Genomic DNA, 22,447 nt, shown 5'->3' with positions numbered 1-22,447 from the left:
TTCTCGGTACATGACTGTATTCATTTGCATTTATGTATGATAATGAGATCATATGCTACAGCAAAACAATGGATTGTAGGTACTTTGATCGAAAATGCAGTGCAGCGACGAAACCGTCTGTTGCGCGTCTGTTCTTAAACCAAACACCAAACAACAATTTATTTGCAACGCTTTTGTTCAATGCAATAGTGCAAAATGGCGTCTCTATAGCTGTTGAGCGTTATTACTCTGAGGATGACACTGATGAGGCAATACCTCTTCATTTAGTCAGTGTTGGATGTTGGATGTGGCGACGAAGGCAGTCATAATCAGCGTTGCCAATGTTAATTTTCCAAATTCCTCAAAAATCTAGATCAAATTACCCAAATGAGGAGAAAACAAAGTCCCGATTCCCCACATAATTCTCTCAAGAAAGAAAACCAGTTTTGATCAAATATTATAAAATAACATGAAATAAAAACTTCCCACAAATTGGCAACCCTGATCATAGTTTCTAGGTAAGAACTGAACGACATTACATTCAAGTCTATGCTCAGTCAACGTAAATATAAAAATACTTGTCATTGGATCTGTGAAATGGGCGCAAACCAAATCGAATATCTAGTAACAGAACGGACGGCAAAGAATCGATTACGGAAAAATTCTGAATTTATTAATTTATTTTTAAATCTTCAAGTACAAAGAATTGCGGCAGACATATTGCTAAAAGCAATATCTTCCATCTAATCAAAAATCAACTGGTCAAAAATTTGTCATAAAAAAAAACACATATACGAGTATGAAAAAAACCTAATTATTTAAAAATAAGGCTGGTTTTCGTGTCACGCCGATCATTGGCGCTGTCGGTCGGCACGTAACTAGTCAGCACCAACCACTGGGCTGACGCGCAGTGGCGCGGACGGCCGCCCAAGGCTCAGCGCTGACCGGTCAGCGTTATTCAGAACCGCTTCTAGTAATACATACGTATTGACCTATTCGCGCCGATGGTCAGCGTGAGATAAAAACTAGCCAAAGGGTATTTTTAAATGGGGAGATAAAGCTTGCACCATAGAATTAAGGATAGTCCAGAAACCGCATACGCGCATCAAACAGAAGGCGACTGAACTACTTTTAAACGAGGAGTTTTACGTTTCAACCCATTAGTTTCTTTGTCGACGTCGCTCAGTACGCAACTCCCGATTTGAATTCATACTATGCCGTATTGTGTCGTTTTAAAGTGTAGAAATGCTGCTGGGATCGGCAAGAAACAGGATGGGATCACATTTCACATGTAAGTAGCAAATGCATTACTAAAAAAAAATATTTAAAAATTCCACCGGTCAGATTGTCAATTAAAACAAAATGGACAATTTGTTAGTGTTGCCAGGGTAGTATTTTATTTTTACGCTACTTTTTATGTAAGAACATTGGTTTTAAATTATTAAGTGGAATTTTAGCTTCCTGCTGATGAAAGAAGGAAATCGGAGTGGATGAAAATAATACAAAGAGTACGACAATATGAGTTTTGGAAAACAACAAAGCGAAGCATAATTTGCTCAATGCATTTGAGGAGAAATGTTTTTATGACACAAAAGATCATTTATCTAAATGTAAATCTCTAATGATTAGCTCTGTTCTAAAAGGAAATATTACAAAAAGAGATTACTCAACAGAGGGAAAATAAAAACTATCGGATAGACTATATTGATATGTTCTTATTAAAAAGGTATTATTTATAGGAATGAGGAAATTAGTGAAAAATTTTACTTGAACTCTTGATTCGAAAACCATTGTTGATATCTTTCTCTCGAAAATAATTAAAATGGCTTTCTTTTGAACAGGGCAAAAACTTTCAATTTCTTTCTCATTTATACAACATTCTTCGAAACCCGGCACCTCGGTATCTATCTGAGAATTTAGTTTAAATTTCCAATCATGGAATAGCACTTTACTCAATTAATGAGAGAACTAACGAAAATTGGACCTCTCAGATTAAACAACGCCGTGGTGAACATTTGACCGACATTATCTTTAAAACATCAAATATAATTTAACATGACATAAAAATATCCGTTTTATGTCAGATAAAATTTGTTTTATTTTTAAGTTCAAAGTTCATTAATTCAATTACACTTAATTAACCCTTTAATTTTCTACCTGTAATGTCAATCAATATTTCCGCGTGTGCAATAAGGTTTTAGAAAAATTAACAATTTGTTTTTTTTGTAACCTTAATTACCTTACATTTGTTTTATGGTTATTTTTTGCGATCTGGCAACATAACGCGGTGATTTCAAGCATGCGCGTGGTGGAAGTGGGTCAAAGTGAGGGGATTTTTGGACACAGTCCGATGTGATTATATTATATATATGATTCTACGCTCCTTCTGGATTATTCTTAGTTCTATGGCTTGCACATTTAAACTTAGTAAAAGTATATTATGTAAAAAACATTAAACGATGAAGAATGTGAAATGAAGTAATGGGTTTTGAAAAAAGACAGGAAGAAAAGAAATATATTTTTTGTTTTTTTAATAAAAAAAGAAAGGAAGTTATAAGGTTTTAAGGATACCTTTGTAGTGATCGACCGAAACAAGATTTTTAGCTAAAATTGAATTTCGGTGTCTATTCTGGTTTCGGCTGAAACCGAAACATATTTTAATTATTTGAAAATAACTTTGAAACATATTAAAAATAATAAAAGTTAATAAAAATGCCCAAATCAGGCGTTTTTATTGTTAAACCTCGGAGTTCTTTAAAAATAATGTTAAATAAAATACACAATTAAACAAAAGGCACAAATTTAATTTTAGCGCTTTTGGTTCGTTGTTATGTTATACATATAACATATATCAGTTCTTAAATGTACGCTATGGGAACTTTGTATGAACTATAAAGGACTTACAACAATATAAATAAGAAATATTTTAGAACTCACGAGAACTTAGAGTCACGAGCCATAAGATGCGCCCTAGTACAGTCGATAATCCGACAAATCCCAACAGGAAATTTCGGGCCAAAATCGAAACCGCAGCCGATACTCTTTTTATTGGCATAAATAATAATAATATTATACTATTTCAGCGGCCTGAACAGCACCGTTAAAAATGTTCGATTCAATTTGGAACTGAATATTTCGACCATCACATATTATGACTAATTAGGAGAATAAAAGCTCATCGCAATATTTAATCCAATTTAATCTATGGTCTTGTTGACGTTTATGATCATGTTTTCATTTCGTCTTGTCATTATTTTTTAGCAGTTTTTGAACCATTAAACTTATTAAATATTTTTTAAGAAAATCAATAGTTTGTACGAATTGTATTTCTTGGTCTACATTAAAGCACATTTTATATTATCCTCACTCATCTTAGGAGGTCGGTAATATTTCTGCATGATAATAATTTTACATTATTTGCTTCCATAAATCAGCTTCTAAAATAAAAATGAGTTGCTTTGGAGAAATTATTGAACCTTCTAGCAGGGCGTTGTGGGAAGATATCGAAGATGAAGAATCTATTACAGAGTGAGTATTTTAGTGTTTGATATTAAGATATATTATGATGAACCTGCTAAAAACATTAATTTTGTTTTTTCCAGATTATCATGGGCTAATAAAACTTTACCCAAGGACATTGATCTTTTATTGATAATGGAAGGAGGTTTGGCTGTAGAATTTGCCAAATCCTGTTTGATTAAGTCTGAACCAATGGATGTAATCAAACCTGCTAAAGTATCAATTTATCAAACACCCTGTGCAAATAATGTAGTTTGCACATCTTTAAATGAAGATGACACTGCGTTTGGAGAAATAACATTATTACTACAACCGTGGCTTGAGAAATCAAAAAATGTTATTTGTATTCAAGCCTTATCGTCTTCAAGATATCACAATATATCTTCTAGTTCAGGAAGCATTATTCGGAGTTTAAAAACATCCAAAACACCCGAGAAACTAGAAAACCAACTTGAACAGCCGAACATTTTGAGCGGATTAACAGCAGGAGGTAGGATTATTATTATTGCAAATTTGTTTGGGTTTTTCAACATCTATAATTATTATTTATAGATAGAACCATAATAATAGAAACACAAAATCATCTTGCCGTAGGCAGAGCATAGAACGGTATATCACTGTCTTTGCATATGGACCTAGCTTCATCTACATTTATACATCTCACGCACACATGCCGATTATTCAGACTTTTGACATGTGCATCTTCAAATATTTGTTAGATTTGTTTCTTTATCGGTCTTCCTAATTTTCTGCATCCATTAACATTCAATATATATTAGGTGTACAAATAAGTTTCCGCCGTTTGATAAAAGTTGGCGCCACCAGTAAGTTATGGTAAAAGTTGTCAGATGTAAAACGCCAGTTTTGTAAGGTGGTCATCTGTCAACAACATAACCTTGAAATATGAGTGAATTTTTATCAGTATATTCTTTTGTATGCGAAAATGTCGAGTTTTGAGCTAAATAAAAGTCATTTGTGGGAACTTTGAACGTCAATTTTCCACATGTGAAATGCAGCTTGCCAAACATAAATGAAAGGCTTTTCTGCACCACATAGTCACTCTCTGGTGATGCAAAATGGATCCGCTATGCCAATCCAAAAAGTAAGAAAACATGGGAACCACCTGGCCATGATTTCTTCCTTTCTCTGGGGAAGTGGGGGGGAGTGGGGGCTGAAGAAGGTATCATCAGCTCATCATATAATTTTGTGAATGATTTTTACACCTTTGTTTCTATATATTATTATCTACTGTACATTTGTCAAAAAAAACTATTTTGTGAGTACCTATGAGAATTAGAATATCCTAATTATTAGGTACCTAGGTACATACAGGTATATTAATATCCTTTTGCATTTATCACAAATAAAATTTCCTAGTCATCTGCCGCCAATATTCATTCCTCCGCAATATACAAATGAAATTAAAAATATATGTATATTACTAAAAAAACACGATCTATTGTTCTACCAGGCAGTATAAAAGTTTTCGGAATACTAATTGTTTAAACATAAAATCTGTGATTTGTAAAAAAGTGTACTGAAAATAGGATGTCTTGCATAAAAAAATGTTCCGAGAAAAAGTCGGTATTTTCAAAAGACAGTTTTTTCACATAATTGGTAGGTCAATAAAACAAAAACACTTTTTTTTTATTTTTTTTTTTAAATACCTTTATTTGAGCATAAATAAACAATACATTCAGTAGAAAAATGAAACACTTAAGGTTGAACTTGCCAAAAAAGAGTCTAGCTCTTGTGTTTGGCAAGTTTACAAAATAACATAAAAATAAAACATAAGATGCAAAACAAAATAATAAAATAAATAAAAAATTAAACAATTTTAAAAATTGAGAAAATATAATATAATTTCTACTTAAAAGCAGTAGAAACTCCAACCTTTTATCCCTGGCAGAAATCTTTCAAAATAATCATAAAATTAGGTGGTACTTAGTTCAAAGTGAGGTCACATTATTTTATTATTATTTATAGTTTGTAAGAGTAAAATATTAATAAATAAATAAATACATTTAGCACAGAGACAATACTCCAGTATAGGACAAAAACAATATAATATTATTCCAGAATTGTGGAAATGTTGTAAGAGCCGCACAAGCTAAAGAAGTTATCGACTGATTTCCTTTTTGTTTTTTTTTGTTGAATGGATTTTTTGAGATCTTTATTATTTTTACTATGTAACCTGTTTCTAAAAATATTGTTTTTAATTTATTTTGTCATTGTTTTGATTTTTAAAATATTTTGAATCTTAGAATGGGTTTATTTATCCTAGTTAGAGAGTCAAAGCAACTATATTAATGTATAATTTTATGAATATGATATGATAAATAAATCTACGAACCATTTCACGCTAATTAAACATTACACTCTCTTAATTTTGCCAAGTTGGTTTCTAAATGGGAGAAACAGTTTACACATTGAAGGAGTTATATGCTGTCTTTTTTTTTCCAGTTCTTAGTATCCGCGACCATCTTGGTTTATCAGGAACAGTATACGCCATCTATGATGATACCCCTATCTATGGAATGGACTCTATCAATACTCGACCATTTGTAAATTTACTGAATCAGCTGAATATTCCAATTACTAGTGGATTTGGTAGCAAAATAAATGTGTCATCTAATTTGTACATGTAATAATATTTCTCACAATACATAATTTTTTCAATTTTTATCTTTTATTGTACTGTTGCGAATAGGCTGACAGAGTTCATTGTTTAATAATTACTACTACTACCATGACGGGGGCATAGGCAGGGATGATGGACCGCCACACACTTCTATCATGAAACATTCTTAACTTTTTCCACATTCATACATCTCGTCATACATGCCCTTCGGTTGTGTCTGATTTTGACGTGATTGAACTTAAGATTTTGGTTTATCTGATCATTCTTGCCATATATACGTTTATGATTCATATCATTAATTGTAGTGCTCTTTACATTTTTATAGATTACGCAGACAGGGTATAGTCTAAGCTTATAACTGAAATGCACAGTTTAAACCTGCGCTATGCCAGCGGGTGCCCTGCAAGACATCGGACCCTCATATATCTGTTTAACTATTCTTCTTCATCCATTTGTTCTACATGACCAAACCATCTCAGTGACTCTTTCATAATCTTATCAATCATACCTCATACCTGTCATAGATGTGCACTCTCGCCTGATTTCATCATTCGTAACCCTGTCATACATTGATTTCCTACGCATTAGTCTAAAAGATCACAGTATAACCGCATTCACTGCTTTGCTTTGCTTCTGCACTGATTTGCTTTCATCTTTGCTCTGCCAGTTTCATGTTTCACTGCCATACATAAGCGTTGGGACTAAAACTCCGTTGTTTAGTTCCAGCCTAGCTTTAATCGACATATTTTTATTAGCAATTAGTGTGCTTACGCATTTACTCTCCTTTCAACATCTTTTTCTACTCTTCTATCTCTTAAAAATATGCTTTCCAGATACACAAATTCTTCTGCTTGTTAAGACATTCGTTCCAACTTACTTTCGTTTATCACCAATTCACTCTCCAGGCATACATCATATATTCTAGAGATTATTTGTTGCAAATCATCTTTACTGCTTGCTAAAAGAACTGCATCGTCAGCGTGCAACAAACACCTTACTGCTAAATTATCCATTCTTGCTCAAATTATTATTATTATAGCGCCATTTTTGTAATATAATACCTCAAAGGCGTTTAACAAAGTGATTATTTAAATAAATAAATTTAATTTGAACATTTTGAATTTAATTTTAACTCTAGACACTACAAATGCATTTGTTAATGGACGGACAGCATCAACCGGCAAATTTTTGTGTATGCATTTAATTTGTCTCAGCTGGTAAAAGCATGAACTTATCGTTCTACTAATTTGAGCATCAAGAGAAAGATAATTGAAATGTATTGATTGATTTGGTGTTTATTTTGTAGAACTCCATATTTAAACTTACTCGTATAATTAGAAATCAAACACTGATTTGAGTCTACTGAACACTTTATTTTATTTTTACAAATAAAAACTTCGTGACAAATAATCTTCACATTCGTTTGAAAATGCCCCAATAATAGGCGAAACAATTGTCACGAAGTTTTTATTTTTATATGTTTATATTTGTAAAAATAAAATAAAGTGTTCAGTAGACTCAAATCAGTGTTTGATTTCTAATTATAAGTCATTGAAATGTATTGATAATATTTTCACTGACATTGTACCAATACATAAATCAATAATTAGTAAATTGGACTGTGATGATTGTGGTCAGCTAATACAAATTGGAAGTTGTGATAGAAAAGATGTCAAAAGAAAACTCTTACATATACCACCAACTGTAGATCGCGTGAAAAATATGATATTCAATTTAAAAACTAAACTTCCATTCATTGCATATAATGAAGATCGTTCTTTGATGAATTTAATTACATTTTTACTCAAAAGAAAATTTCAATAACTAACCGTCCAGTTTTTAGAGAGTGGGCAACAATTGTGGAAAACAAAAAAAATTAAAGATTTTGTCAAGCACAGCCTCTTTGGAAAGAACTATTTTTGAGTCGATATTTGCAAGACAAGACGTCTTGAAATTAGATTTGCGATTATTGATTTTAGTTTTTTTATTTAAATTTGTTTGATATGTTTAATTTACTAATTATTGAAATATATTTTATAGTTATATTTTTTTTATTGACGATTATAAGAGAGATTATATTCGAAGAATCCTATATAAAGAAAGAAAGGTCAGAATTAAGGAAGACTCCCAGTAGTTTAACGGTAGGTAAAACGGTACTCCTTACATCAGGTAGTGCCATATCCTAAATCAAATTCTGTCGACTGGCGGAAGCCATCTATAGCTGTTCCATTTTAGATGGGTTTAATGTTAGTCTACTTTGAGCCATCCTGTTTCCTATTTTCTCAATGCATCCATTAATTAAATTAACAAGCACACTTCTCTCCCCTGGTTTACAATAAAAATAAATCTGTGTATCATAGCAGTGAGTTCACAATCTACATTCTTTGATAATATTCTCTATATCTTACGTGTACAGGAGATAGAGGAGTGGTTCGAGTACTGAACCTTGAGGTACTCCAGTAGACACTTGAATGTTGGATGAGCTTTTACCCTGGAACACAACTGCATATTCTCTTTTATAATGATATGAACTGAACCACTTATGTGCGTGATCACGGATACCATAAGTTTTTTCCAGACGTTCAAGGAAAATATTATAGTCTACAGTATCAAATGCAGCACTCATGCCTAAAAGAGCCATCAACACCAGATTACCAGAGTCTACCGCTGTTATGCCAGACAGTACTCTTATCATTTGTGTCTTCGTGGAATGAAAATGCCTCACCGAAAATACTGGATTCTGCTCGATATGAATAATGAGCCTATGAGAAATGATTTTTCCTAGTATTTTTGATACGATGGGAAGATTTGAAATAGGGCAAAAAAGATCTTCCACATCTAATTGTGAATTTTTCAAAAGTGGAGCTACATATGCTTTCTTTATGGCACTCGGAACAATGCTGTGTTCCATGGATGTATTGAATAGTCTGTTAAAAATTGAGCTAATACGTTAATGTAAAAAAATAGTTCTAGACTTTTGGCTGGTTTATCAACATGTTTTTTTAAAATCAGTTTTATAATATTGTTCTTTAGATATTGCAAACCTGCAGAAAACAGATAAATTGTTTTATTTACTAAGATAACGTTAATATTATAAGCCATTTTTTATGGAACTAATTAGCACAATTATATTTCATGCAAAGTTTGTAATTTTTTATAATAATTAATGTTTTGTTTAATTTTTTAATTTAAAAATCCCTTTAGCGGGTTTTATATTTATAACGTGTGAAGTTATACAATACAAAAAATAAACTAATGCATTTATAAGATTCATTCCATTTAGAAAAAAATATATAAATACAATTTTAAAATCAATAATGGGTCTCTAGCTCTGAGCAAATAAGTTATTCCACAATCAGATTCATATTTTTCATTTTTAATATTGTTTCATTTGTTATTTGAATTGTTATTCTTTGATAGTAATATTTTAATCGCTATTTTTTTTAATTTACTTTAATTTTTTATGCCAACTAATATGGTTTAACACGGGCTCAGCACATAAAGTCGTAAAAGGTTAGTTAATATATATGTTAACGGCTGTAATTTTGAAATGAATGAATAAAAGTGTTTCTTTAAATATTAATATTGAACATTAAAAGATATAATATCTAATGAAATCACCACTTTTTCACATTTAAAGGGGATTAATGAAATATGAATTAGAGGTGGTAAAAAAAATGTAACTGCTGTTTTCAAACAGTTACCCTTCCGAAACACCTATAACACTTTCACAAAATAAAATTAAATAGGTTAAAAAAACAAAAATGAAATCACCAAGGCAGAAGTAAATAAAAAAACATTCCGCTTTGCACAAAAAATTCAACGCCCCGCCGCACTCTGTACCGCGCTTCGCCCTAACTTCAAATCTTAATCCATAATACCTACCTACTCGTATTACAATCTCCCAAGGACGAAGTACACACACATATACGCATGGAATCTCCCCGGCCCGTCTCCACTCTCCACTCCACCCCCCTTTGTCCATCCGTGTACATATACAGAGCGTATATGTAGGTACCTTCCTACTTACCCACCAACCACAGAGACAGTGGACGGACCCAATCTCGGTCAATGAATACACTAAATGAACTAGAGATCCAAATGACACAAAGACACATTTAGTTCAGTGCTCTTTTCGTTCGCGAACTAACTGACTGAGATGTGAAAAACGTATCTCTAGTTCAATGTTTCCGACCTTGTCAGTACGACCGGGTCGTTTGCGAACAACACACTTCTATGTCGACAGCATATTTATTTATTTATTAAAGTCCATTAAAAAAGTGGTAAACACAAATCTTTATCTATATTGTCGATGATATGTTATCAAGACATTGTGAAAACTGCTAAAACAATTTACAGTGCGAATGTAGGTGGGTGAAGAAGTTGTAGAGAAGAGAGATAGACATATTTTATCAAAGAATTTATAGTATCACTAGCAGTCAACAGTCGGCTAACACCGACCGTTACATGCTGAGAAATTTGGCCCTTCGGGCCTTGCTTTATCGGCCCTGCGGGCCTTAGTTGATCAGCTCTTCGGGCCTCATTTGAATTATTCGAATCTCGGGCACTGTGAAATTTTACCCATTTGAGCCTCAGAATTTATTTTTTACTGTTAGGAGCAATCTAAATATAATAATGAGGGGTTTGGTCATAAAAATATTAAAATTATACGGTACACAATAATTTATTGCTTTGGTGAAATTTTCGAGTTTGATTTTAATAAATATAAAAATCAGCAAGAATCATCAGAATTTGGAGATCCATGAATTATTTTTTAAAGAAATTACGACATAAATGCGTTCTCACGATTCACCCAAATATTTAAATTTGGGACTTTTATTTTAGTCATAAATAACTATATTGGAAAATGGTAAAAATGTTGTGGTAGAGCGGGGTTCGAGCCTAAGACCCCCTGATTTGGAGTCTGGGGCACTACCTATGGGTCCACTGTCCACAACCTGTTGAATTATTGATATCAAAATGGGTTTTTTCACTAGCTTCCAAAAAATATTTTTAACAGTAAACTGCCATACTATTGTATAAGATTGAACAAAATATTTAATACTCATGGAGCTTTACTCTTAGTGTACTGTTGAAAAATATGTTCACTATGTAAAAACGAAACATTATTTCATTGATTAAAACTTTAATAAATATAATGAACGTAAAAGTTTTTATTCTTTACGTTCATGCAATTGAAGTATTTATAAGGAGGTAATGAAAATACAGTTGCATTATGAATTAAAAGTTTTTCTCAATATATATATTTTTACAAAATGAATTTAATGCATATTATTAAAAAAATTAAATATGTATGTAATTAATATAACACAAGAAGAAATCACAGCAGTACTTTATTACTCCCTAGAGATTCTGTAAATAATGGAGAATCACAAGTTTCTCTATTAGATTTGTTCGGATGGGCTTGTGTGGGTTATGCCATGTAAATAAATGTGTTGATGTCATCATCATCTCGTTTCATATATTTGTGTTCTATTAACCACTCCAGTTGTTCTTTTATCATTTTTTTAGATGGAAGAAACATGTTCTTCAGAATGTCAATCAGCTCCGCCTAAAATAAAAATGTAATCGCATTTTAAATGTAATATATTATGTACTATTAATATTAATGTTTCTGTGAATAAATTTTTGTTACACTACCTGAACGTATTAGATATTAGGTATTTTTCACAATAGGGAAATATCATGTTTTTAAAAAAACATTTTTTAAGTAATAAAGGTATGAAATACTGTCCAGCAAACAATTTTTTTTAATTATTATTTTTTTAAATAAAAATTGCTTATTATTAGTAGCATAATTTTTTTTTTTTAAATTGTAATTTTTAATTTCCGCAGAAACGGTCATTCCATTAGCCACGCCCCTAATATGTCAGGTTTCATGTTTATTTGTTCCCGGCCATCGAAATTTGTTCGGAACATTATAACGAATCTTGATATCACGACAACCAAGGCCAAACACACCACATTTTTCTAGTAATGTATTTTTATTAAATTTATTTTTAAAATTTATGTATGAAAACATTTCTCCACAATATCCATATTGATTTTGAAAATACAATTAAGCATTCTAAATCTATTTCATACATTTTTATCGGTATTTGTAGTATGTGATATTTCCCTATTGTTTTATTATTTCTTAAACAGAAACCTACCTGTAATGAAGAATTGGTGATACGTTTTCTCATCTTGAGTATTTTAATAATCGCTTCTTGCGTTCGTAATATCCTCAACTGTACAATTGAATGGTTGTCTTCTATTTGTGATCGTTCCGTACTCAGCTGAAGTCGTCCAATTAAATTAATTTTACCGCGTCTCTGCGCTTTTCCATTTTTGACCAAAGCAAATTCTTGATTTACCCAGAACTGAGTATTTTCTGCAAAATCTTTAGGTCCTTGAACAGCAGGTTCATAGAGTAAAAGCTGTCTCTTCAGTTTGGGAAACGCAACCAGGGACCACAAAGTTCGCCGAAGTTCGGGGTCCGGTAGTTCTGTGGCCAATCTCAAATTCTCATAAGTCACTTTCTCTTTAGGACGCTGGTTCCACGCAAAAAGGACAGCCATCTGGAATGTTGTGACATCTAGATCGAACCGGCCCACGGCGTTGGCGAATGTGACAGTGCCATTGCTCATATGATGATACCACTGAAGCTTCCTACCCGAATGCTTCTTTTTGTAGAAATCTTCTACCTCAGGTATGTAGTCCTCCAACTCCAGGGGCAAGCTGACGGAAACGCGGTCTGACCCTCGAGCCCAGGCACCCGCATTTAATATCTTGATATTGATTGCATCATGGCGAGAGGTTTCAGCGCGGAAATGAGCATTCAAGTCTTCGCTCACTTTCACATCCTGAAACATGCGCGCTAATTTGTTAACATAATCCGCTGGCATTCCCACTTCACGAAGCCATTCTACCATGTCCTCTTCCTTATCAGAATCCGCGCTGCAGTCTAGGATGAGGCGGCGGGTGAGATGTGCTTTGTGATAGCGCATGAACACATCCTTATTTTCAATATACTTGAGTACGAGAAGTACATCTCGAAGGCGTGCCTCGATCTGTTCCCCGGTGAGGCGCTTACTGAGTGGGGTTCGGCGCAGGAGCATATCGCAATAGTTGGCAAGCAGTTCGGGACATTTACTCTCGGGTGCAGCGGCACGAGGAGGTCGACCGGGTCCGGCTAATTCTAGACGAAATACAGTAGTATCATTCACCACGCGTTTGTACGCCTTATCACGAGCTGTGAGGAAGCGCGGATCGTCTTGAAAGGCATCTCTTACCAGGGCGCTGAAGCGCCGGAAAAGGTCGAGTAGACGTTCTACATACTTCTCGGAATCCTGTGTGACAAGGTCAGCGGCCGCTACCATGTCCGCCAACCCGGCGGATAGGATGTGAGCCTCTAGGTCGCGCAACATGGGAGGAACACCTTCAGGAACACGGTCCAGGAGGCGAAACATGAGCTGCAACCGTTGTGTGTCTCCGGCCCGCACGAGTGGGGCGCATTCTGCAAGCAGAGTAGGTAGCGGAGCGGCTAGCAATACTCGCTCGCAGCGTCGTACTAAAGCTCCTACGGACCCGGCACCAGCCTCCAGGTAACGCGCTGCGCGTGCCTCTTCTTCCCTGAGCTTAAGCTCTGCATAGCGCATGTATGCTTGAACTCCATTTGCCTGCAATTGTTCACCACCTTTGAGTCGATAGAAGGCTTCCGTTGCTTGCATATATGCTGCTTCAAAATTTTCTCGGTAGATTTGGAGTTTGTCTTCTGGGTTTGAGCAGAGATTCACTGTTGAGATTATATTAAATTATTAAATAGTGGTACATATTAATTTGACAACAAACCTTTATTTGCAGGCCGAAACAGGATAGTTTAGAAATAATGTACAGGATTTTATATGAAATATTTATATAAAAGAAAAATAAAATCAATGTAGTATCAATGCCTCTTTACGTATCAATCAATAACAATATAAGCAATAAATTAATATTAAAGTTCATCGATAATTTATTATCATAAAGTAAAAAGAAATCAACTAAAAATATTTTTATTTAGATAGTTTGTTTAGTAGAACAATTTATTTATCCATTTTTATAATAAATATTATTAGACTATATATATATATGTATGTATACAGTAGGGCCAGACATTAAACGTTAAAAAAGTTGTGGTTTTGGAACACCCATAAAATAAAGGTTAATTGTGTGTAATAAATTTACAAAATGAAGTAGTTGCAGAATAAGGGCTCAGTTTTCATTAACTTCCTAAAAGGTAGAATTCAGAATTAATTTGTCTACAAACATTTTGACATTCTCAAAATATTGTTGATTTAACTTGCTGTTTATTCTGGAAACAAAACATGATTTATTTCTTAATTGCACTAAAATAAGATTTAAAAGGAAATTTTAAACATAAAAAAATATACATAATATAAAGAACAATCAATAGTTTAAAGTGAATATGCTCTGTTATATTAATGTATATGGTTAAGCCGATATTTTTTTATGTATTTTAGCCAGAATAATCGTATGTAAGTAGAAACTGGCTAATTTTGGTTTTGTGAGGTTGCTATGCCTGGTGGGACATTTTTGTTTTTGGCTGGACTGTTTGGCCCATGCGCGCCTCTCTTCCCTTTTTCGACTGAGTGTTACGCACACCCTTTTGAATTGACAAAAGTATTTCGCTATTTTCGCCGTGAAAATTATTATAACTTCGGCTATATTCCCACAACGTCGCAAACATTTCATCATCCATCGCCGTTCATCATCATCCGCCACCTCCAGACGAAATTTGTGTGCCTGATCACAAATTTTCCTGATTGTGTGAGTTTTTTGCCAACAAGAAGGAAGTCTCAACACCAGGTTAAGCTAGGGTTTCCTAGTACAGCGGTGCCTGTATCTTAATGGCCGTAGTGAACGGTGATGCGGTGGACAGCATCACCGTTCACTACGGCCGTTAAGATACGGGCACCGCTGTCCTAGGAAACCCTAGTCAGTGTCATTACATGTTTTCTCTGGTCCGAGTACATCTTTAATAAATTAATTTTCATTTGGTTTTTATTAGATAAAGTTTATGTTTCAATACCTATCGTATTCTTTCAGTAACCTTTGATGAACTTTAGGAAAAAGAAAACGTATATTCACCACAGGCCATGTATTTGTGGTATTTTTCGTTTATGGGATAGTGTATTTTGTAACTTTTATTGTAAAATGTAAAAACTAAGTATTTACAATTGAAAGATTAAAAACATTGTTTCACTTCAAACCCATAAGGAAATTCTCAAAATTCTTACCGTACGATTCTCTAACACCAATTACAAGTTGAGAATCAAATGCTTCTCCATTTCTTTCCGCGTGGACTAACTTCATGGCTGAATCTTGTAAACGCTGTTTGATATCGTGGAATATGCTCTGATTCCACGAATCTAGCATAAGTTTTCTTACGATACTCTCTTCAGTACTAGCTGTGCCTTTTTTATGTGTTCCAAAGCTAAGTCCACTGCCGGTTGTTTTGTTTAGTAGTGCTGTTTCTAGTTGCCTGAAGGGTGTGGGTAAATAATTACACTGTGTGAAGAATTTCCTCCATTCTGCAATATAAGCTTTAAGCAGAGCTTGTTCCTCGCACTGGGCCAGGACTCGCGCCTGAGCCTGTTTGATGAACGCGACGATGTCTTCCTGCAGAGCATCTCTAACTTTAACAGGTCCCTTCTCATCCCAAAGACAAACTAGGTGAACGGAATAAAACAGATCTTGCCATTCTGGTTGCGTAACAGGCTCTTGCTGCAAGAGTTTTAAAACAATCGGACGCATAGATGGCCATTTATCTTCAAAAAACAGTTGCCCCTTGTCCTATAAACACAGAGATCAATATAACTTAACCTATAAGACGATGCACCATTTGTGTAACTAAATACTTAACGATGGTTTACCTTCAACATTGCTATAATAACCGCATACGTGTAATTATTTTTTAATGCGAAGTCTTTTTATAAGTGAAAACAAAATGTTTGCTGTTAATTATAACGGACATTTCACTTTTCCTAAAAAAATCTAAATTTCGGCAGCGACGTCAACCTAGGTTTTATCCAGGCAGTTTTCAGCCAATACAAGACTTTCTAGTCATTCTTCCGATGCCGCACAAGCCACTTGCTAGTAAATCAATACAGTTTGTGGCGCAACTGTCGGCGGCGTGTGCCCAGCCACGCCGTGCCGGCCGGCGTCCTTCTAGACGAACCGCCAATTTATCCGTTTCCATTCGAAATCGCTGTCACACTGCTCTCTGTGTTTTTACACTTTTTTCTTCGAAATGCCGAGTTGTTGCGTACCGAATTGTAATTCTACGAAAAAACTACATCGTTTTCCGAAACGATATCCACATTTATTTAAAGAATGGATCAATCGTGTTCAAAGTCCCAAATTTATGAATTTATCAGATGACGAAATTAATCGACTTTGTTTTGTGTGCATTAAACACTTCAACGCATTCAACTTTAGCCAATACAATGACATCCAGCTTTTATTGTGCTCTGTGCCTACCATTGGATTGCCAGGTAAATTGCATGATATTTCATACATAATTATTTCAAGAATTTGTCTCATGTTGCACGTTTATTTGTCCTGTTTGTCTGCCCTGCAAATTTTTATTGACAATCTTTACAACTCATAGGGAAAGCATACTTTTATTAATCTGGACCCATTTTACAATGAAAGTTATTAGTATTTCTGCAAGAAAAATATATGTACGACTCAGGTTGGCTTTCCACTGTAATTGCACCTTGTTTATCTGTCTTGTGTCTATACAATTGCAAGTCTGCTTTTGGAATGTGGTGTTTGTGATTTGTCTTACAGTTGGTTAATCGGGTTATTATGTATCTACAAAGTTGGCGTAGTGCCTTTTCCTGCAACTTCCGACATTTTTATTTGGTCATTATTTACAAACAATTACCAGGGTGGCATGGTGTGTATACAATTTTAGGGATGTGCTTTTGCAATGTGGTGTTGGTAATTTGTATTATTTTTACAGGGTTTAACAAGTCACCATCCAAAGAAAATAGTTTTCATTATTTACTTGGTGAACAGAGTTCGGGTATGTATTTCTATAATTTTCACATTTCCTTACACCCCTTCTTTCAGACATGTACAATCTCATTTATTATATTGTCGTTATGGTCGTGGCATGGTGTGTTTTCAATTGTATTCGTTCAAGCCTTACTCGATCTTTCAAGGTTTTTCCTGAAGTTCTTGCATTATGTTATCTGGTATGATGTTCATTTTATTTTTATTGTGAATTACAGTAGGCATAGCTGTTACTGAAGAACACCCCTGTGCACTCCCGGAAGGCGTTGCCAGTTGCAGTGGTACGACTTTCATCCAACCTATTTCTGGTTTGTAGTAATATTTTTTTTATTTTTGTAATAAAAATTTACAAACATACATATTTATATATAAGAAAAAGAGAAACATCTTTGTTTCTTTGTTAAAAAGAAAAAAATAATAAACAATACATATAAATTCAGGAGAGTTCAGCGTGTGTAAGAGTTAATGGGAGATTTACATCTTGGTTTGCGATCTCAAAAGGCGTGAAACAGGGATGTGTAATGTCACTATGGTTGTTTAATCTTTACATTTTTCTATTAATTTTATACATTTTCTGCAAATTGAGAAATGCCGTTTTTGTGATCGACCAAGACTACATCGTCTGAGCGTGGGCCGTTCCTTTTTTAATTATTAAAAAGTTTATAGCACATATATATCGTATGACATGACCATGAAAGTGACCCTCTCAGTTGAAACAAATTTCTGACCCATAATTTTCTCCAGCAAATCGGCATATTAAAGCTGTTTGTGTTTTCAAAGAACTTAAAATGTATACATACAGTTACTTGTCCGACTCATTGACACATTGTCACATATTACTAATTAATAATGTTTTTAGATATCAACGCTGATGACATATCAGGCCCACTGCATATTTCTGGTCCGAGTGCACCTCAGCAGAGTACACCAAAAAGTTAGTATCAAATGACATGTATTCAATAATGCATTTTCTCTTGGTTCTTGGACAGAGAGATTTCGTTCTACATAATATCCACAGATACTTTGTTTCTATCATGTTCATGCAGTTTATGAATAATGCTAACGGATGTTTCCATGAAAATGCGACATAAATTTTTCGTCATTAAAACTTCATGAGGTGTTAAAAAACATTAAGTGGTTAAGACGCTTGAATTACGCACGGAAGGTTCCGGGTTCGATTCCCGGAGAGAACACAAAATTATAATATGATTTTTCTGTAATTGATCACTGTAATGGGCCCTCTTGTCCTGCTGTGGTGCAATTTTTATATTATTTATTATCGGGAATCAAAAAAATTACCTAATTGAATTATTGTTTTTATGAAATTTTTCCTTAATCGTTGTTCAATGTACAGTGATATACAGAATACAGATGCATTAGTGTGCAATTTGTACAATCTTTGGGAGTCGTCGTCTTCACAATATATATAATGTTATCCTGAGTTCCTATCTGACCTCTCCAAAATCAGCGTCCCATTCCCTATTACTATTTAAACTCTTTTGTTCCCACCCAATAATAATATATTAAAAAATTTATGTAAATATGTAGCTATAAATGGTATTAAGTTGTAAATAAGTTTTATATTATGTAAAATGTATGTAATATTAAATACTAACATGCTAACTTGTATGTATAGTACTAACACATGTGTAAATATTTAAATAAGTTAATCTCAAACTTGACACTGGCTAGAACACCTCAGTTAGGAGTGAAAAAAGCCAATAAAAAACTAAAGAAGATATACAGAATAAATATTTTTTTACATTATATAGATAAAACACATTGAAAAAGACTCAATTATGACGTTAGTATCCGTTGAATTACCCTAATACTACTCAAATTTATTAAAGATATAAAATACAATGAACTTCAACCAAGAACTTTCATTAACAAACTGCTAGTATTTCTGCTAGAACCAACTGCTAGTATTTCTTTTTGCTTATTTCCAAACAGCATCCCTTTACATTTTATCATTCTTTGCAATAATAGTTAGGCATTCATTATATTATGATGTTGGGACCCTTAATGCATCATTATGAAATATTATATTACAGGACGAAAATATGACCACATCTTGAAGGATGTAAATGAAACCCAATCTCAAAATTTAACACCCAGGAAAAGGAAGCTTTACAAGAAATGTTTGCAGTTTAAAAAGGCTAGAAGAAACATGGAGATGAAGATTAGAAAGATGGAACTCAAATTAAACAAAGAGCGCCATGTATCCTTTAAAAATAAATTAAATAAAATCACATACCGTTTTTTTAAGTCTCAATTGAGGCTTCAGAAACGGACAAAACAGGGCCGTAGATATACAACTAACGATAAGGTTTTTGCATTGTCATTAATGAAGCAGGGCTATAAAAGTTATAAATATATTTCAAGCATATTTTCCTTACCATCCAGAAAAACATTGATGACAATGCTAAATAAAATCCCATTTAATCCTGGTACCAATTTGCATATAAACATTTGGAAGAGGTCGCCCAAAATCTTTCTGCTAAAGCTCGAATATGCTCTTTGATGTTTGACGAGATGTCAATTAGTCAGAATTTAATGTACAAAAAACATAAAGATTTTATTGAGGGATTCCAAGACTTGGGTGAAGGAAAACGTACTCCAGCTTTTGCTGATCACGTTTGTGTTTTTATGCTACAGGGTTTATATAATAAATGGAAACAACCATTAGCATTTGTTTTTACAGGAGGACCCATTAAATCTTCAGATTTGGTTGTTATCTTAAAATCAATAATCTCAAATATCTTTCGTAGCAATTTGGAATTAGTTTCAATAATTTGTGACCAAGGTAGCTCAAATGTTGGTGCAATAAATATCCTGAAACAGGAAACCCGTGAATTGTACCTTCGGGGTGGTACTGAATGTAGAGTTCACGGGTTTGAAATTGAAGGCCATGAAATTGTACAAATGTTTGATGTGCCACATCTTTTGAAGGGATTTAGAAATAATATGCTAGTAAAAGATGTACATTTTGTTCAAAATTCTGTATCAAAAATAGCAAAGTGGTCCCATATTGTACAATCATACACATACGATCAAGCAAGAGGGGAAGACTTTTTCCAAATGCACAAATTAACCGATAGTCATATTTTCCCCGACAAACTAAGAAAAATGAAGGTCAAGGTTGCTGCTCAGGTATTCAGCAGGACAGTAGGAACTACCATGAAATCTTTGGCAGATACTGTGGATGATATTGACAATGGGGCATCACAGACTGCTGATCTTATCTTATTTATAAATAAACTTTTCGACAGTTTAAATGGCAGTTCTCTCAATGCTAATAGTATTATTTGTAAATACCGTTGTGGAGTCAGATTAACATCTCCCCACTGGAAATTTTGGCAGGAAGCTATTTCCATCTTAAAATCAGTAAAATTTGTAGATTCCAAAAACCAAAAAATATCAGTACCACCTACAGTGCGTAACTGGATTACAACTTTGGAAGCAATATCATATTTGAGTAATAAATTACTTACATGTTATAAATTTACTTTTGTGCTTCCACGTAACCTTAACCAAGACCCCATTGAAAACTTTTTTGGCATGGTAAGAAGTCAGGGTGCACGTAACATAAACCCCTCTAGTTCAAATTTTATAGATGCTTTTAAGTCGCTTCTCATATCAAACTTATCTCATACTCACTCCATTGGAGCAAATTGTGAAAATGATGACGGTGAAATTTTAGATTCATTAAAACTTTTTTTAACATCGGACATCGAAGTACAGGAACAATTTCATGTTGATGATCACTCCTTACCAACAAGTTCTTCAAGACAGAAAAGTAGTCAATATGTTGCGGTTTGTAAATATATAGCTGGTTATGTGGCAAAACGGGCTTTATCTAAATTTGGATCTTGTTGTGAATGTAGACTGGATCTTAAATCTGAAACACAGTTACCGGGGCATAGTTTAATAACTTCTAGGGCATGTGGTCCAAATACTTTAATCCACCCAACAATCAAAATCTATAAAGTTTTTAATACCATTGTCAATCACTGCAAAAATAATTTACCGACTATTTGCCATAAGTTTCATGTTATGTCGAGTTTGAAGGAAATAGTACTATCTAAATTAAATTCAGCATGTTTATCTTGTCCAGCACATAGAGGCCACCTTTTTGATTTTATTGTTAACTTAGTATTGCAATTATATATTTTTTCTTGGTTTAAACAAATTAACTTTCTATTAACTGGGCGAAAAAAATTAGAGTCTTGCATTGTTGATCCTCTCAAATTACAAGCTAGAAAGTGTTATAATAAAAGACTTAAGAATAAGAAGCGCAGACAATAGAGTAGATACATGCATACCCTTTTCTTCTTACCTACCATATTAGCACTTCATTTCATTACTTAATAAGCTTATAAGTGCTTCCTTCCTGCTTTATTCCTAAGCAGCAGCCTAGAAATGTCAATGTGAAATAAAATAAATTATCCACCATTAATAATGTTCTTTTGTTTCAGAATGGTGATTGTTGATGCCATGGATCTTAATGTGCAGGAAGAAAATATTTTTCATCCAGGAATAGAAGGGATCCAATACTGATCACAATGCTGCACAATTTTTAAATAATACTCAATTGTTATTTTTGATAATCCAATATTAGCATATTAGCACTTCATTTTATTCTTTAGTAACCTTATAAATGCTTCCTTCCTGTTTTATTCCTAAGCAGCAGCCTAGAAATGTCAATGTGAAATAAAATAAATTATCCACCATTAATAATATTCTTTTGTTTCAGAATGGTGATTGCTGATGCCATGTCTCTTAATCTTCACGAAGAAAATATTTTTCATCCAGGAATAGCAGGGATCCAATGCTGATCACAATGCTGCACAATTTTGTTATTTTTGATAATCCAATATACTAACCACACATGTATATAATATTATTTTACGAGTGTCAGTTTTCTTTCTCGATTCTTTCTGACGCATCTAATAGAATCGAGGGATTTATTTTAACAGTAAAATAAAACTATTAAAAATGTTTTTTTAAATTTTTATTTATGTATTCCTATTCCATAATAAATTTAATGTGCAATATCAATATAAAATTGTTTTTTTAAATACAGGACAGAAAAATTAAATTGCGTGCTAATACTTGTATTTAATTAAGCAATTTTGTATTGATATTGTACAATAAATATCAATATACGATGCAACGTAGTGATTTGAATTTACGCGCCATCGTCAAAGCTTCTTGTATGCC

The 22,447-nt window shown here is 33.5% G+C and overlaps 3 protein-coding genes across 5 annotated transcripts; 2 read left to right on the top strand and 1 right to left on the bottom strand.

Annotated features, from left to right (window-relative positions):
- The first annotated feature begins 3,096 nt into the window (after positions 1-3,096).
- PSMG1 (Proteasome assembly chaperone 1) lies at positions 3,097-6,177 on the top strand. Its single transcript, XM_088236105.1, has 3 exons — positions 3,097-3,507; positions 3,582-3,988; positions 5,962-6,177. Exons 1-3 carry the CDS (start codon positions 3,428-3,430, stop codon positions 6,144-6,146), a joined length of 672 nt encoding a protein of 223 aa, XP_088092231.1. The 5' UTR covers positions 3,097-3,427; the 3' UTR covers positions 6,147-6,177.
- Positions 6,178-11,474: 5,297 nt separating this feature from the next.
- On the bottom strand, positions 11,475-16,236 carry Cul5 (cullin 5). Its single transcript, XM_088236114.1, has 4 exons — positions 16,078-16,236; positions 15,442-15,997; positions 12,313-13,937; positions 11,475-11,711 (listed from the first exon to the last, which is right to left on the bottom strand). Exons 1-4 carry the CDS (start codon positions 16,084-16,086, stop codon positions 11,574-11,576), a joined length of 2,328 nt encoding a protein of 775 aa, XP_088092240.1. The 5' UTR covers positions 16,087-16,236; the 3' UTR covers positions 11,475-11,573.
- On the top strand, positions 16,227-22,227 carry LOC148275123 (uncharacterized). Of its 3 annotated transcripts, XM_088236115.1 has the most exons (6): positions 16,227-16,698; positions 17,172-17,234; positions 17,443-17,532; positions 18,084-18,158; positions 19,279-19,445; positions 21,703-22,227. In XM_088236115.1, the coding sequence occupies exons 1-6, from the start codon at positions 16,455-16,457 to the stop codon at positions 21,715-21,717; spliced, it is 654 nt and encodes a 217-aa protein (XP_088092241.1). In that variant the 5' UTR covers positions 16,227-16,454; the 3' UTR covers positions 21,718-22,227. The 3 variants fall into 3 exon arrangements, 1 of the variants encoding a protein (XP_088092241.1); XR_015824111.1 differs by lacking the exon at positions 17,172-17,234; XR_015824110.1 differs by lacking the exons at positions 17,172-17,234; positions 21,703-22,227 and having other exon boundaries at positions 19,279-20,354.
- Positions 22,228-22,447: the final 220 nt, after the last annotated feature.

The sequence above is a fragment of the Micrasema longulum genome, unplaced genomic scaffold (assembly GCF_059751315.1).
Source record: "Micrasema longulum isolate JH-2025_06_02 unplaced genomic scaffold, ASM5975131v1 h1tg001507l, whole genome shotgun sequence".
NCBI lineage: Eukaryota > Metazoa > Arthropoda > Insecta > Trichoptera > Brachycentridae > Micrasema > Micrasema longulum.
Note: the sequence above shows the minus strand (reverse complement) of the source record. Positions and strands in the feature narration are given on the sequence as shown.

Coding starts and splice junctions, on each gene's coding strand:
- PSMG1 (XM_088236105.1), top strand. CDS start 3,428: ATGAGTTGCTTTGGAGAAATTATTGAACCTTCTAGCAGGGCGTTGTGG. Junction 3,508..3,581: donor GATGAAGAATCTATTACAGA/GTGAGTATTTTA, acceptor TGTTTTTTCCAG/ATTATCATGGGCTAATAAAA. Junction 3,989..5,961: donor GAGCGGATTAACAGCAGGAG/GTAGGATTATTA, acceptor TTTTTTTTCCAG/TTCTTAGTATCCGCGACCAT.
- Cul5 (XM_088236114.1), bottom strand. Junction 13,938..15,441: donor TGGTGTTAGAGAATCGTACG/GTAAGAATTTTG, acceptor TAATCTCAACAG/TGAATCTCTGCTCAAACCCA. Junction 11,712..12,312: donor TCACCAATTCTTCATTACAG/GTAGGTTTCTGT, acceptor TTTTTATTTTAG/GCGGAGCTGATTGACATTCT.
- LOC148275123 (XM_088236115.1), top strand. CDS start 16,455: ATGCCGAGTTGTTGCGTACCGAATTGTAATTCTACGAAAAAACTACAT. Junction 17,235..17,442: donor ACTTGGTGAACAGAGTTCGG/GTATGTATTTCT, acceptor TGTGAATTACAG/TAGGCATAGCTGTTACTGAA. Junction 18,159..19,278: donor TCAGCAGAGTACACCAAAAA/GTTAGTATCAAA, acceptor ATTATATTACAG/GACGAAAATATGACCACATC.